This window comes from Orycteropus afer, unplaced genomic scaffold, assembly GCF_000298275.1.
Source record: "Orycteropus afer afer isolate SDZICR_OR568_19922 unplaced genomic scaffold, OryAfe1.0 scaffold00005, whole genome shotgun sequence".
NCBI classification, from domain to species: Eukaryota; Metazoa; Chordata; class Mammalia; order Tubulidentata; family Orycteropodidae; genus Orycteropus; species Orycteropus afer.
The window spans coordinates 201,607-216,550 of record NW_006921592.1 but is presented as its reverse complement, the minus strand read 5'-3'; the positions used below and the strand labels follow the sequence as shown (position 1 = coordinate 216,550).

General features: G+C 40.9%; 1 protein-coding gene across 1 annotated transcript in view; it reads right to left on the bottom strand.

The window, feature by feature from the left end:
* TJP2 (tight junction protein 2) overlaps positions 1-14,944 on the bottom strand; it is a 105,091-nt gene that overhangs the window by 16,855 nt on the left and 73,292 nt on the right. The window contains exons 8-13 of the mRNA XM_007938371.1: positions 10,267-10,375; positions 10,028-10,161; positions 9,138-9,204; positions 7,728-7,878; positions 1,149-1,257; positions 245-455 (exon numbers count right to left, since the gene is read on the bottom strand). Of these exons, the coding sequence (XP_007936562.1) occupies positions 245-455; positions 1,149-1,257; positions 7,728-7,878; positions 9,138-9,204; positions 10,028-10,161; positions 10,267-10,375 (781 nt within the window). The remainder of the gene's footprint in view (positions 1-244; positions 456-1,148; positions 1,258-7,727; positions 7,879-9,137; positions 9,205-10,027; positions 10,162-10,266; positions 10,376-14,944) is intronic.

The window sequence follows — 14,944 nt, the reverse complement described above, 5'->3', positions numbered from 1 at the left end:
AGGCCAATAGTCTCAGTGATTCCTCCAGCCTCAGTGGGTCTAGTAAGTCTGGATTCTTTAAGAAGCTGATGGGTATTTTACAGTTCCCAGCCATTCCCCAGAAAACAGGAAGAAGATGATAGGAGAGGACATGCTGACAAACAATGAAATCATGTGGGCTTCCTTTTGGGGAATTTTGTTGTTTTTGAGAGAAGGCAGAGATTAGATTAAGGAGTAGGGGGGGAGAGTGTGTGACTGCATATACCTGCTCTTGTTAGGGATTAAGCCTTTCTCCAAATCGCTTCCGATCCTCACAGCCAGCCAGTGGCCTAGCTTGCCATCGTACAGTGTATCGACCACGCGGAAGACCTCACCCCTGGTGAAGGCCAGGCTCTGTGGAGTTTCCTTCTCACATTCAAAGTGACTTCTTATAAAGAATGAATCCCCTCGGCCACAAGCCAGTATGTCTCTGTACACTGGAAGACAAAAGCATCACTGGCTGCATTAGTCTGGCTTCTCCTTATCTCTGATCTCCTGCTTTGCCTTTTCTCCATTCAGTGAGCACAGTGAATAGGCCTTATGGGAACCATGGCTCAAGGAGGAAGGAGGAGTTGTTGGTGAAGGTTGCACAACATAATTGATGAAATTGGCTTCACTGAATTGTACAAGTGAAAAATGTTGAATTGGCCAAAAAGAGAGAGAAAGGAGGACAAAAAATTGACTTTATGAGTTGCCAATCAACCCTCTGAGGCAGACAGGGAAGATATTATCAACTCCTACTTTACAGATTAAAAACAGTAAGGCCTGGAAAGGTTAAGCAACTTATAAAAGACATGAGGCTAACAACATGGGGACTGACCATCATATGGTAAGACATCTCCAGAAACTCACTAACTCCAGGCAGGTCTACTTTCAGAATCATCACTGTCCAGAAGAGAATTTTATTCCAAGTTGGCACATCTTGTGAAATGACCACAGGGGGTGCACATTCAAAGTTCAATGGTTCTCCAACCTTCTCCCCACACCCACGAACCAGAATTAAGTGTAATAAATCCACTTTGATTTTTCAATACCCAGATTTGCCTGTTCTGGTCCCAAGACCCCTTTCTCATCCTCCTCCCTAACCTCGTCACACCTCCAGACTAAGTTAAATGACCAAACTTGCTCACCATCAGCTCGGCTCTGAGCTAAAATGGTCACCATTTCACCTTTGGGGATTTCTAACAGGTAGAGAACAGCATCCTCCCGAACCAGCCCTCTGAAATCCTGAGTGTTCACCTGAGAAGAAGGGCAAACAGAACAAAAAATGAGACATTTATAAGAAGGTGCCATGTGAGTTTTTTGTCTGTTTTCATAAGGGTCCAACCAGAGCAAATACAGAAATACAGAAGCCCTTAGTGTCCTGATCAATTTCACCCTGTGCCCACTGTGGGCTGCAAGCTCTGTGTGCACTGCCACACCTTCTTGTCTCCCCACATTGCCAACCTCCCTTAGGGATATGCCATTCTATCAAGGAACAGACCATTAGCCTAATACATAGCCTTATATAATTAGGCGCCTGGTACACACCAATTTCTAGCAAGGAGTCCACACACACTCTCACTGACTGGATAGGAAACACTGTAAATGGGATTTAGAAGATGAGTTAGAAAGCAAGTAAAATTGTGGCACAGAGAAAAAGATGCTGAAATCTTCTATGCCTTTAAAACTATTTCAAAACATAATACTTAAAAATAAGTAAAATGCTTTCACCAAATCACAATAAAATTTTTTTAAAAAATAAGTAAAATGTAAATAATATTTTAAAGTACCAAATATTTTAGTAATATATTGCAGAAAAGAAAAGATGCAAATTCCTATGAAGTATTTTGTCACTAAGGACTGTAGAATCCTTTTCATCACAAGAGTAATGATTTATTACTTTAAAAACTTTTAACTGATTGGCCCTTAATTATTAATTATAATTTCTTAATTAGAAAATTATGATTAAGTGAAAATAGGCACTAGATGAAAACTTCTATGTTGCTTTTAAAATAAAGTGAGTTATCAAAGCAATCAAGTTAATTTTGTCTTTGGAACAATATTCAGCATTTCAAATAGCTGCTATTCCCACCTCTCCATCTCCCAATCAGAAGCACTACACTTTGTTGTTGGTACTTTCTTGTGCCATCTGTTCATCTGCCTCTTTATCTCTACCCTGTCATGTTTTTATATGCCATTATATATGCTTAGGTCTGTGGGCTGCAAAAATGGCTTACACTTGACTACTGACCAAAAGGTTGGTGGTTCAAACCTACCCAGCAGAGCCATGGAGGACCCAATGATCTTCTTTCATAAAGATTACAGCCCAGAAAACTCTACAGGCCAGTTCTATTCTGCACAAATGGAGTTGCTGAGTCAGAATCCACTCAACAGCAATAGATCTGTGTTTGTTTTTGTGTATAGAGTCCCTCCCACCACTCATCTGTCATTGTGTCATACTGTGAGGACTTGCATGTTGCTGTGATGCTAGGAACATGCCAACACTATTTTTCAAATACCAGCAGGGTCACCCATGGTGGACAGGTTTCAGTGGAGCTTCCTGACTAAGACAGACTGGGAAGAAGGACAGGGCCATCCACTTTTGAAAAAATAAGCCACTGAAAATCTTATGAATAGCAGTGTTGTATCCTTTCATCATACTTATTCAACCTGGAAGCTGAGCAAATAATCCAAGAAGCTGGACTACATGAAGAAAAATGCAGCATCAGGATTGGAGGAAAACTCACTGACAACATGTGATATGCAGATGACACAACCTTACTTGCTGAAAATGAAGACAACTGATGATCAAAGACTACAGCCTTCAGTATGGATACTCAAAATGAAGAAAATAAAAATCCTTACAACTGGTCCAATAAACAACATTACAATATAAAGAGAAAACACTGAGGTCATCAGGGATTTCATTTTACTTAAACCTACAGTCAAGTGCCCACGGACGCAGCAGTCAAGAAATTAGATAGCGTACTGCATGGCTGCAAAAGACCTCTTTAAAGTGTTAAAGAGCAAAGATGTCACTTTGAAGACTAAGGTGCACCTGACCCACGACATGGTACTTTCAATTGCCTCCTACGGATGTGAAAGCTGGACAATGAAATAAGGAAGACCAAAGAAGAACTGATGCATTTGAATTGTGGTGTTGATGAAAAATACTGAAAATACCACGGACTGCCAGAAGAATGAGCAAATCTGTCTTGGAAGAAGTACAGCCAGAACACTCCTTAGGAGCAAGAATGGCCAGACTTTGTCTCACATACATACTTTGGTCATATTGTCAGAAGGTCACTGGAGAAGGCTATCATGGTTGGTAAAACAAAGGGTCAGAAAAAAAGGGGAAAACCCTCAAGAGGATGGACTGGTAGTGGCTGTGACAATGGGCTGAAGCATGGTGAATACTGTGAGGAAGGTGCAGGAGCAGGCAGTGTTTGGCTCTGTTGCTCACAGGGTCGCTAGGAGTCAGAGCAAACTCGACAGCACCTAACAACAGCCACATGGAGTCCCTGGTGGGGCAAATGATTAATGCGCTCACCTGCTAACCCAAAGGAGGCTCCAGAGGCGCCTCAGAAGAAAGGCCTGGTGACCTGCTTCTGAAACATCAGCCACTGACAACCCTACAGAGCACAGCTCTACTCTGACGCACACAGGGTCACCATGATTCAGAGTTGACTTGTTGGCAACTGGAGGTGCGTGTCTTTGTTCACTTAAGGAAGACAGGGCCACAGGCTGGGGTCCTCTGTCCATCACCATGGCCACAAAAGACTGACCTTCAATCAAGCCAGAAATACAACAGTCAAAACTGAAGCACATAATGGATGTGCCTTTCTTTTCAGGTGATGTCAATGTTCTGGCACTAGATCATGGTGATAGCTGCACAACACTGTGAATGTGATTAATCCACTGAATCGTACCCTTAAAAATGATTACAACGGTGTATTTTATGTTATATGTATTTTACCACAATTAGGAATATAAATAAATAAATAAACAAAGAAAGCATCCCTGGTTGCTCCATTTTTTAAAAAGCCACATGGTATTAAATAAACTTAAAAGTGTTCTCCCCTCTCCCTCATACCCCCTAAAAGTTTCTGAAAGAGACAGGACAACTATACTAGATAAATAATAAGCAGAGAGAGATAATCAAGCCAAGCACAAAAAACTTGGAAACAAGTGCACTTCTGTGATCAGTGAGGCATGTATCGTGCTACAGCACAGCATAGTTGGCCTTTCATTCCACATGCCAGGCTTTCACCTCTACAAAAGAAAGAGACAGCTTAAAAAACCCACAGTGGAAAAGAGTGACCAGTATCTGAACACAGATCACCTCTTATAATCACTCTGACAACGAACAGGACCTCTGAAACCAGTGAAGGTAGAACAGACTACAGCAGCACTTTCATCCATGAAAGGACTGTAGTCCTTTCCAATACATATCCTCTTTCACTGGCTCTTTAGTAGTTACAGGACATATCCACATCTGCTGTGAGCCTGGAAAGGGTTTCCGTATCAGCTACGACTTACGGTGTAGCAGGTTCTCCAACTCGGGAGGCAAAAGCAATCTTTTCCACCCCTTTGTAGAACTGAGGGCTCCTTTCGAAATCAAGGGAAAATTTGATCATGTCCAAGAATAAAGACCATCTACTGCCTGACTTCCACACGAGATTATTGTACAAGCAAGTTACTATCCTTTCTTCACTGTTGCCAGGGTGATGAAACCAGTTACCATCAAGTCTATACCAACTCATGGAGGCCCCTGTATGTTAAAAGTAGAATTGGGACCCAATAGGGTTTTCAATGGCAGATTTTTCAGAAATAGATTGCCAGGCCTTTCTTCCAAGGCACTTCTGGGTAGGTTTGAACCAACTTTTCGATGAGCAGTAGAGTGCATTGACCATTTACATCACCCAGGGACTCCAGCCAGGTGAGAAGAGCAACCAAAACACATTCCTGAGTATGAATGTGGAGTGCTATTACTTTCACTCATTGAAATGACTCTTCCTGTCTTTAACGATGATTTACAGAGAGGGCTGATTGTCAAGCCTCTTGGTGAATTCATTACTTTTCTTCATGGGAATTCAATAAACCTTTTTCCCATGTAGTACAAAAATATTTTATCCTTGAACCTTAACGAACAAAGGCTTCCAAATTTCTAGCTAACGTCCTAACCTCTGTACAGTTCCATTAAAAAAAACAACAGTTGGCATGGAGTTCATCCCAACTCATGCCAACCCCGTGTGTGTCAGAGTAGAAGTGTGCTCCTTACGGTTTTCAATGGCTGATTTTTCAAAAGTAGATCTCCAGGCCTTTCTTTCACAACACCTCTTCATGGACTTGAACCTCTAACCTTTCAGTTAGCAGCCAAGCACGAGAACCGTCCGCACCACCTAGGGACTTCATAGCCATGTACTGTTGTTATTAATTGTTGCTGAGTTCATTCTGACTCATGGTGACCCCGTATGTGCCAAGTAGAACTGCTCCACAGGGTTTTCAAAGCTGTGACCTTTCAAAAGCAGCTCACCAGGCCTGTCTTCTGAGGCCCCTCTGGGTGAGTTCAAATGGCCAACCTTTCCATTAACAGTTGAGCATGTTAGCCACTCACACCACTGAGGGAGTCTACAGCCCTCTACTAGTTCGGAAACACACTTTTTGTTCTTCAGCATTAGCTCAACAGTGCATTAGTATGAGTTGGCACTTGGACAGGATTTTTATCTCCATCTTCATGAGCAGTGTTTCCTGGTATCACATGGTCCACAAGGTTCGTTCAGGTACACTTAGTCATCCAGGATACCGAGCAGAGCCAGGCAAAGTCTAGGATTTCACTGGAAAGCTTTAGCAAAGCTCATGATCAAGGTTTGCCCTTCAGCTGCTCCAGAAGTGAAATCTGAACTCCCGCAATGGGGCCAGGAGCCAGGAAGGAAAAAGACCATCTGATTGTACAAGTTGCTGCTTGCTTCCAACCCTGCAACTTTTTCCTCCCCCTCCTCTAGCCTAGATGCTCTTAACAGACTTGTAAATTTATTACATATGAATTCTACACCAAAGCTGACAATAAAAAAAAATCATATATAAGAAACTTTAAGTTTATAAAGCAAAAGTAGCAATGAAGACAATTTTCTAGCATTCTGTGGACTGCCAAAAGAACTAACAAATCTGTCCCGGGAGAAGTGCAGCCGCAATGCTCCTTGGAATTGAGAATGGCCAGACTTCGTCTCACCTACTTTGGTCATGTTGTCAGAAGGGACCGTTCCCTGGAGAAGGATGTCATGCTTGGTAAAGTAGAGAGGGTCAGCGAGAAAGGGGAAGGCCCTCAACAAGAGGCACTGACACGGTGGCTGCAATGATGGGCTCAGGTTGCCAAGGACTGTGCGGCTGGCACAGGACCAGGCAGTGTTCTGCTCTGTCTTACAGGAGGGTGCTGTGAGTTGGAGCCGATTTGACAGCATCTAATAACAACACTTTTGTAGTCATGGGGTACTTGGGTTCCTGAAGTTTATTTGGAAGTCAATGTAAAACACATTCTATGTATATCACAAAATGTCAAAGCAGGGTTATCAGTTTTTAGTTCCTTAAAACCAGTAGGTTTTACAGACAGAGAGAAACTTTTAAAGTGCCAATATTTGGTTAGTTAGAAATCACCTTTCCTGGATTTAGATGTCAATAACACAGTAAGTGATGCTATTTGTTATTTTCCAACGGACGAAAAAGAAAGGACATTTGCATTCCTACTCTGTGCCAAAACTCTGCTAGGGCCTTGTCAGTGTTATCTATTTTCATCTTCCCAGAGTCCCCGGGAGGCAAGTATTTTTGTTCCCATTGAACAGACAGAAACTTGAGTCTCAGAGGTTTACCAAGGTCATGTAACTAATGAGAGCCTGGGACCAGATTCAAATCAGAGGGTCTGATGCCAACACCCACCTTCGTTCTATTATAGCACACTGCCTTAAGAGTCACACCAACAAGGAGAAAAGATGAAAAACCCCAGATTGGCAAGATCTTTCTCCTTATAGTCTCTCTCTCCTTTTTTTTTTTCTTAAATCAAACTAATACAAATCTTTGTGAGGGTCTTAACCAGCTGCCGTCAAGTCAATGCTGACTCATGGTGACCCGTGTGTCCCAGCAGAACTGTGCCCCACAAGGTTTTCAAAGGCTGATTTTTCAGAAGGAAATCACCAAGACTTTCTCTGGAGGCACACCCGGATGGACTTGAACTTCCAAACTTTAGGTTAGCAGCTGAGCACATTAACCATTTACACAATCCAGGGGCTCCTTCTAAGAGTAATGTTGTTGTTGTTGTTATGTGCCGTCAAGTTGGCCCCAACTCATAGTGACCCTCCTTGGGTTTCCAAGGCAGTATCACTAAGAAGTAGATTGCCCAACCTTCCTTCCAAGGAGTGGCTGGTGGGTTTGAACCGCCAGCCTTCTGGTTAGCAGTCAAATGCCTTAGGCACTATGCTACCAGAGCTCCCTGCAAGAGTAATAACCAGTATTAATTCCCACAGACACAGAGCTGAGCTTTGGGCTCCAGGACTGAGAAGACAGGATCCACTGGAGGGAAACAGATGTCCCTGCTCAGCATCACCACACCTGCAGCTGCTCTGTTTTCCCAGGCAGGACCACCTCTTGCAAAACCCTCCCTCCTCAAGTAAGAACCCCAGAAAGCCTCACTCCTCCCCACGTAACCTCTAGAAACAGGACTCGGCGTTCCTTACCTTCAGGATTTGGTCTCCTTCTTGAAGGCCTTCCTGTTCTGCCGAGGTTCCCTCCTGAATGCCAGCGACGAATATCCCGACATCATTGCCACCAGCCAACCGGAGACCCACGCTGTCTCCCTTCTTGAACCTCACCATTTTGGTATCAGGGCTGCAAGTTCCATTTCAGAAAGGAAAGATGGGGGATACTTTTGAAAGGGGGGAGCCAAAATAAGCAGAGGAGAGATGCCATTTCTTCTGTCTACAGTGATTTGTAGTTTATAAAGCTCTGTCTCATTTTCTCACTTACTCTATGATTTTGAGATGCCATTTCTTCTGTCTACAGTGATTTGTAGTTTATAAAGCTCTGTCTCATTTTCTCACTTACTCTATGATTTTGAGATGCCATTTCTTCTGTCTACAGTGATTTGTAGTTTATAAAGCTCTGTCTCATTTTCTCACTTACTCTATGATTTTGAGATGCCATTTCTTCTGTCTACAGTGATTTGTAGTTTGTAAAGCTCTGTCTCACTTTCTCACTTACTCTGTGGTTTTGCCTGCCTTTGGACTGTGAGGATATTACAGTGAAACCCGTGAGAGCTGGAACTCAACAGGACTGCCGTGCTTTTCTGAGTCTTTAAGCGTCTGCCTTGGACAGGGTGTAGTCCCCACTTTTCTATTGCTCTCTATTTAATGTAAAACACTTGATTGAGTTTTCCTTCTCAGAGAGGTTTCCACCTTGCATGGGTTCTGGCTTTTGCAGCTTTTACTCTAATAGACCTGAGTTACTGGTGAAACAACAGAAATATGAAACATTTACAAAAGCTCATTCATGATAATCAAGCCAATAAAGGGCAGAGACAGGGTTAAAACTGAGATCATTTGACTCCTAGTTGAGGATTCTTTCAAAGCAAATCTTGTTGGTACCACAGAGCTCTTGTCCAATGGAGATACAGCGTAGGTTCCCAGAAGCTGGATGCTAAGCCTGGAGGTAGTTGCCTCTGCATACCACTGAGCCAAGGGTCCTTACTAATTAAGGACACAGCACTATATCATTCCTGCCCCCCACACATACATATACATACTCTGGTATCATCATGTCACCACACCTCTACAGAAACACTACAGTTTAGCAACACCTCACCTATCTAGAAGTCATTTATCTGACAAACACAAATAGTGAGAATAACATTCTGGAAAAGAAGCCAGACAGGTAGACAAGCAGACCAAATAAACATCACAAAGCTCACTCACTTCCACTTTTTTTTGTCCTACAAATAATTTCTCTTACTCATAAACACTAGTAATAGGGATTGGTTAAAGATGATTGATTATAAGCAGACTTATCACCTATATGTAAAAACCACTATTCTAAGGAGATAGATCTGTGTGGTGGAAAAAAGGAAGGAAAAGAAAAACCGAAATACATACCCATATATTGCTTCATCTTCGGGAGAAGGACGAAGAAAAGTTCTTGGGGCTGGTTTTGGTTGCAAAGCTGTGGATTATACAACATCTCTTGTGAATAAACTGGACAAACATGACTTTGTTGGTTTGTTTTTAAATATAAAGATCACAAAATTCACACAAAAACTGAAGTTTGTACCTTATGCTACATACATGTCATCGCATCAAGCAACAAAAAGAAGGTTTCAAGGTGAAGTTCAATTGTGAGGTAGTTCTGTTAGGAGCCATCAAGTCGGTCCTCAGCTCAAAGCAACTCCATGTAACAGTGCAGAACTGCCCCACAGGGTTTTCTAGATGCTAATCTTTATGGGAGCAGATCTCTAGATCGCACTGAGCTGCTGGGTGGGTTTGAACCACTAGCCTTTCAATTAGCAGTCCAGTGCTTAACTGTTGTGCCACCAAGGCTCATTTGAGGCATTAGTATGTGCCACTGGTTTCTCAAAATAAGAAAATGAACCTCCAAAATGCACGGTGTGTAATTATATATACAAGAAGGTAGCATTTTTATAACTTAAAAACCATATAATGCTATGATTTTTCCATAGGTCAGTATGTGTGTATGTGTGTGTATGTATGTAAGTAAAATCATTAAAATTGTAGGGAGGGAGTAGGGTTAGAGAAATGGGGTTGAGATCAAGGATGGTATATCAAAGAGACCTCAACTAATCAAATATGACAAAAGGCAGAAAGAGTGTTACAATCTTTGTATTTTCTCAATATTAAAGAAAAAGGAAGGGCCTCTTCCAAATGTGAGAATGATTGTAATTTCTCTCTCCCTTGTCCCATCCACTCTCCAGAATTAGCAAGTACACAGTTCTGAAGACAGCTGTTGCAGTGACAGGATAAAGCCTCACCTGGAGGTTCCTCCTGGTGTCTGGGTTCCTTGTTGGTCTCTGTGACAATCGCAGCTGCAATATCACCAGTGGACTTAAACGGAGTGGGTGTGGCTCCCATCCTGGACAATCTCCCCGATGTGTCCTCCCTTGAACTTAAGTAGACATCTCGTTAATGTCTCATAGTGAAACAGATTCACAAACGTGTATGCGTGCACACTGACAATGAAGCATGCAACGGAAAACACACATCATCTTACTTTGGCCTTTCCTTCAGCTTTTCATTGGAGGAATGATAATCGTAATCAGAATACTGCTGTCTTCTCTCATCTGGAGAAAAGGATCGGTTTGACTCTATTTCGGAGATATCTGGTTTTAAAAGTAAGAAGATTTTTAAATAGATTATTTATGACTTCTACAGAAATCATACTACTCTCTAGGTAGGAAACATGGAAAATGGGAGACAGATAGTAAGTGTGCTATCAGTTTAATATTCTTCCCTTGCAAAAAATGTGATAGTTTTTTAGTGAAAAGCATTAATTAATAAAGAGGATATTCAGAATTTTATGTTTCCATCAACATTACTATTGAGGATTCATAATCCAATTACTGGATCATACATGTATATACTCATTCTTACCAAAAAGGCCAGTGCTGCTCAAACTTTAATATGTATACAGATCACTTGTAGAACTTGTCAGAATGCAGGCTCTAGGGTGGGGCCTGAGATTCCGTGATTATCAAGCTACCAGATGACGATGCTGGCAAGGATTATACAGTGAATAGCAATGAAATAAATCATCATCCCCTAGGTTCCAAGACTAGCTCTCAGGCTCTTTTTGCTTTCTGAACTGACTTATAGCAGAAGATACACAGATTTAGTAACTGACAGATTTGAGTTTTGACATACTAGAAATTAAAGTAAGCCTTGGAGATTTATAAAGAAATTCCTTTAAAAGGAAATAAAATCCTATTTTAAAGTAAGAACTTAATATTTTCCAAATATTTCTGAAGAAAAGCAGTACTACATGGTTAAGAGGAAAATTAGCGTGGCTCCTTATTTTTACAAGATTAATGCATTATCCTACATATAATTCAGATTCAAGCAATGAATATAACTTTGAAAACAATAAGAGATAACATGGATTGCTAAGCAGTGAACAGCACAATATCCAGCCGTTCTGATCAATTTTTTTATTTATAGTGTCTATCTATTGGAACTGTCTTCCAAATCATTTTCTCTTTTCTGTAAATACTAACAGCCACTTTAAAACACACACACACACACACACACACACAGAGTAAATGCAATACTGAGCAATTAAAAATGTGTAAATGATCTGGTTAGTTCTTTGAACCACTTATACAGACACGTTTGGCTTATACCCCAAATCAGAGTCTACTGGAAGCTCACAAGTACAACAGAATTTACCATCAGAAACCTAAATTCAAAAGACATTTCAGTAAGAAAATATCAATCAAGCACTGTATCTTTTAGAATTAATGTTTAAAACGGAGGGTTTTCTTTCAAAGCAACAAGGCAAACCTCCCTAGGGGCTTATCAGAATGTGACAACCCCTCCTCTAATGGTAACTGCCAGCTGCTAGACTGATACAAACTCCTACAGAAGATTTCTTACAATAGATTAAGGGGATGGGTCACCAAAGTGGAGATTGCTCCCTCAACCACCACAGGCCCACTGGGGCTCTGAAACCAACAAGAAAGATCCCACAGATGTCCTTCTGGGGAGTGCCAGTCCCTCTTCCTCCTGAAATGGAAGAGCGTCGACCTGGGCTTCCCCTGAATGTCAGCTCAGATATAAGCAGCCCCCACAGAGCAAGGAAGGAAGCCTCCAGTAAAACTAGGGGGCAAGACCAGGCCTGAAGGAGGTTCTCTGGGTGTGGGTGTTCTGACTAAAAAAGTGTTTGCAGAAACAAAGAAAGAGAGTAATAACCAAAGAGAGAAGGACTGTGCCCTCTGGTGGACAGACTGATTAGGACATGATATCTTGCCTGAGCTGTGGTGCCTGCTGGCGGACAGACTGACCACAGTGTGTTCTCTAATGCTCTTGGGAGAGATTTAAAATCGAAAACCAAGACCTGGAACTTTCAAATCCTAATTAAACCAAAGAGGAATGAGAAGCTATCACAGAGAAGGACAAGAAATGGTAAGCAAAGGCCAAAGGCTCTGCCTGCTTAAGAGTTTCCTTGCAGAAAGTAGGGTAGGCAAAAACACCAAAGCTAGGAATAACTAAGAAAGTCAGTAGCTTTGAAAATTCCAATGGCCCAACAAAAAAATCAAAAGACTAACCACAGAGAAACAATAGCACATCCAAATGAAAATGAGAAACAGGGTGAAAGTGCAACTAGGGATGATGAAATAATGAAGGAAAAAAAAGATGAATATAACAATACTAAATATAATTAAAGAACTAAGGGGAAAACCAGACAAAGAGCTAAAAGAAATAAGGAAAACGTGAAAAAATAAAAGAAGAAATATCACAATTGAAAGGGACAATAATTGAAATGAAAAACACAATAGAAGGGCTTACCAACAGACTTAATCAGGCAGAAGAAAGAGTCAACAAATTAGAGGATAAGACAGTTAAAATTATAGACAGTGAAGAGCAATAAGAACAAAGGCTCAAGAAGAATGAGCACAGTTTAATAGAATTATGGGACAACAACAAGAGACTTGATATGCGCATCATGGGTATTCCAGAAAGAGATGAGAGAAAGAAAGGGACAGAAAGAATATTTGAAGAAATAATGACAGAATATCTCCCCAATCTAACAAAAGAAATGAATCTACAAACCCAAGAAGCTCAAAGAACCCTAAACAGGATAAACTCAGAGACCTAGACCAAGATACATCATAGCTAGGCTCTCAAAAAGTAAAATTCTAAAGAGAAAATCCTGAAAGTGGCAATCTTAATATCAAAGTAGACTTTAACACAAAATCTGTTACAAGAGATAAAGATGGACATTATAAAGTGATAAAAGGATTAATCAAGAAGATTTAATAATCATAAATATACATGCACCCAACATCAAGGCTCCTAAAGATGTACATCAAGCACTGATAGAACTGAACGGAGAAATATACAGTACTACAATAATAGCTGAAGACTTCAATACACCACTTTCAACATTGAACAGAACATCTAGAAAGAAGATCAACAAGGGAATACCAAACTGGAATGACACTATAAACCAATGAGACTTAACAGACATATAGAACCCATCCAAAACCCACTACTGTCGAGTCAATTCTGACCCAATCTATATGTTGAGCAAATAATCTGAGAGGCTGGACTATATGAAGAAGAATGCAGCATCAGGATCGGAGGAAGACTCACAAACAATTTGCAATATGCAGATGACACAATCTTGCTTGCTGCAAGTGACGATCACTTGAAGCACTTACCGATGAAGATTAAAGACTACAGTCAGCAGTATGGATTACACCTCAACGTAAAGAAAATGAAAATCCACAACTGGACCAATAAGCATCATGATAGATGGAAAACAGACTGAAGTTGTCAAAGGTTTCTTATTACTTGGTTCCACAATCAACACCAATGGAAGCAGCAGTCAAGACATCAGATATTGTACTGCGCTGGGCAAATCTGCTGCTAAAGACCACTTTAAAGTGCTGAAGGGAAAAGAAGTCTCCTTGAAGACTAAGGTGTGTCTAACCCAAGCTGTGGTATTTTCAATTGCCTCATACGCATGTGAAAGCTGGACAATGAATAAGGAAGACCAAACAAGAGTTGATGCTTTTAAGTTGTGGTGTTGGAGAACAATATTGAAAGTATCATGGATTGAAGAATGAACAAATCTGTCCTGGAATAAGTGCAGCAGAATGCTCTTTGGAAGCAAGAATGGCCAGCCTTCATCTCACCTACATTGGTCATGTTGTCGAAAGGGACCATTCCTTGGAGAAGGATATCATGCTTGGTAAAGTGGAGGGTCAGCAAAGAAGAGGAAGACCCTCAACAGGATGGATTGACACAGTGGTTGCAATGATGGGCTCAGGTAGCAAGGACTGTAAGGATGGGGCATGACCCATCAGTGTTTTGTTCTGTTGTACACAGAGTCACTATGAGTTGGAGCTGACCTGACAGCATCTAACAACAACAACCACCACAACTGTGACCCTACAGAACAAGAGTAGAATTGTCCCATAGGGTTTCTAATGGTGTAAATTTTTACTGAAGCAGACTGCCACATCTTTCTTCCATGGAGCAGGTGGTGGGTTTGAACCGCTGACCATTTTGTGAGTAGTTAAGTGGTTTAACCACTGCCTAAGGGTTCCTTATTTATAGAACACTCAACCCCAAAACAGCATAATATACTTTCTACTCCAATATATGTGCATCATTCTCCAAATCACATGTTAGGACACAAAGCAAGTCTTGATAAATTTAAAAAGATTAAAATCTGTTTTTTCTGACCACAATGGAGTAGAGCTAGAAATCAAAAAGAGAGAAAAACCTAGAAAATACATAAACGTATGAAAAGTCAACAACACACTATTAAACTACCAATGGGTCAAGGGAGAAATCAGAAATTTCTTATAGTCAAGTAAAAATGAAAGCACAACATACCAAAACTTATGGAATGAAGCAAAGGCTGTACTCAGAGGCAAACTTACAGCAATAAATGCCTACATGAAAAAGAAGAAAGATCTCAGATTAATAGCTCAACTCGACAACACCAGGAACTAGAAAGAGAAAGCAAACTAAGCCTAAACCTACTAGAAAAAAGGAAGTAACAAACATCCGAGACAAACTAAAATTGAAAAGAAAAATACATAGAGAGGATTGATAAAACCAGAAGTTGGCTGATGATATGATCCTATACCTAGAAAACCCAAGAGATTCAATCAAAAAACTACTGGAACTAATTGAGGGATTTAGCAACGTCGCAGGATATA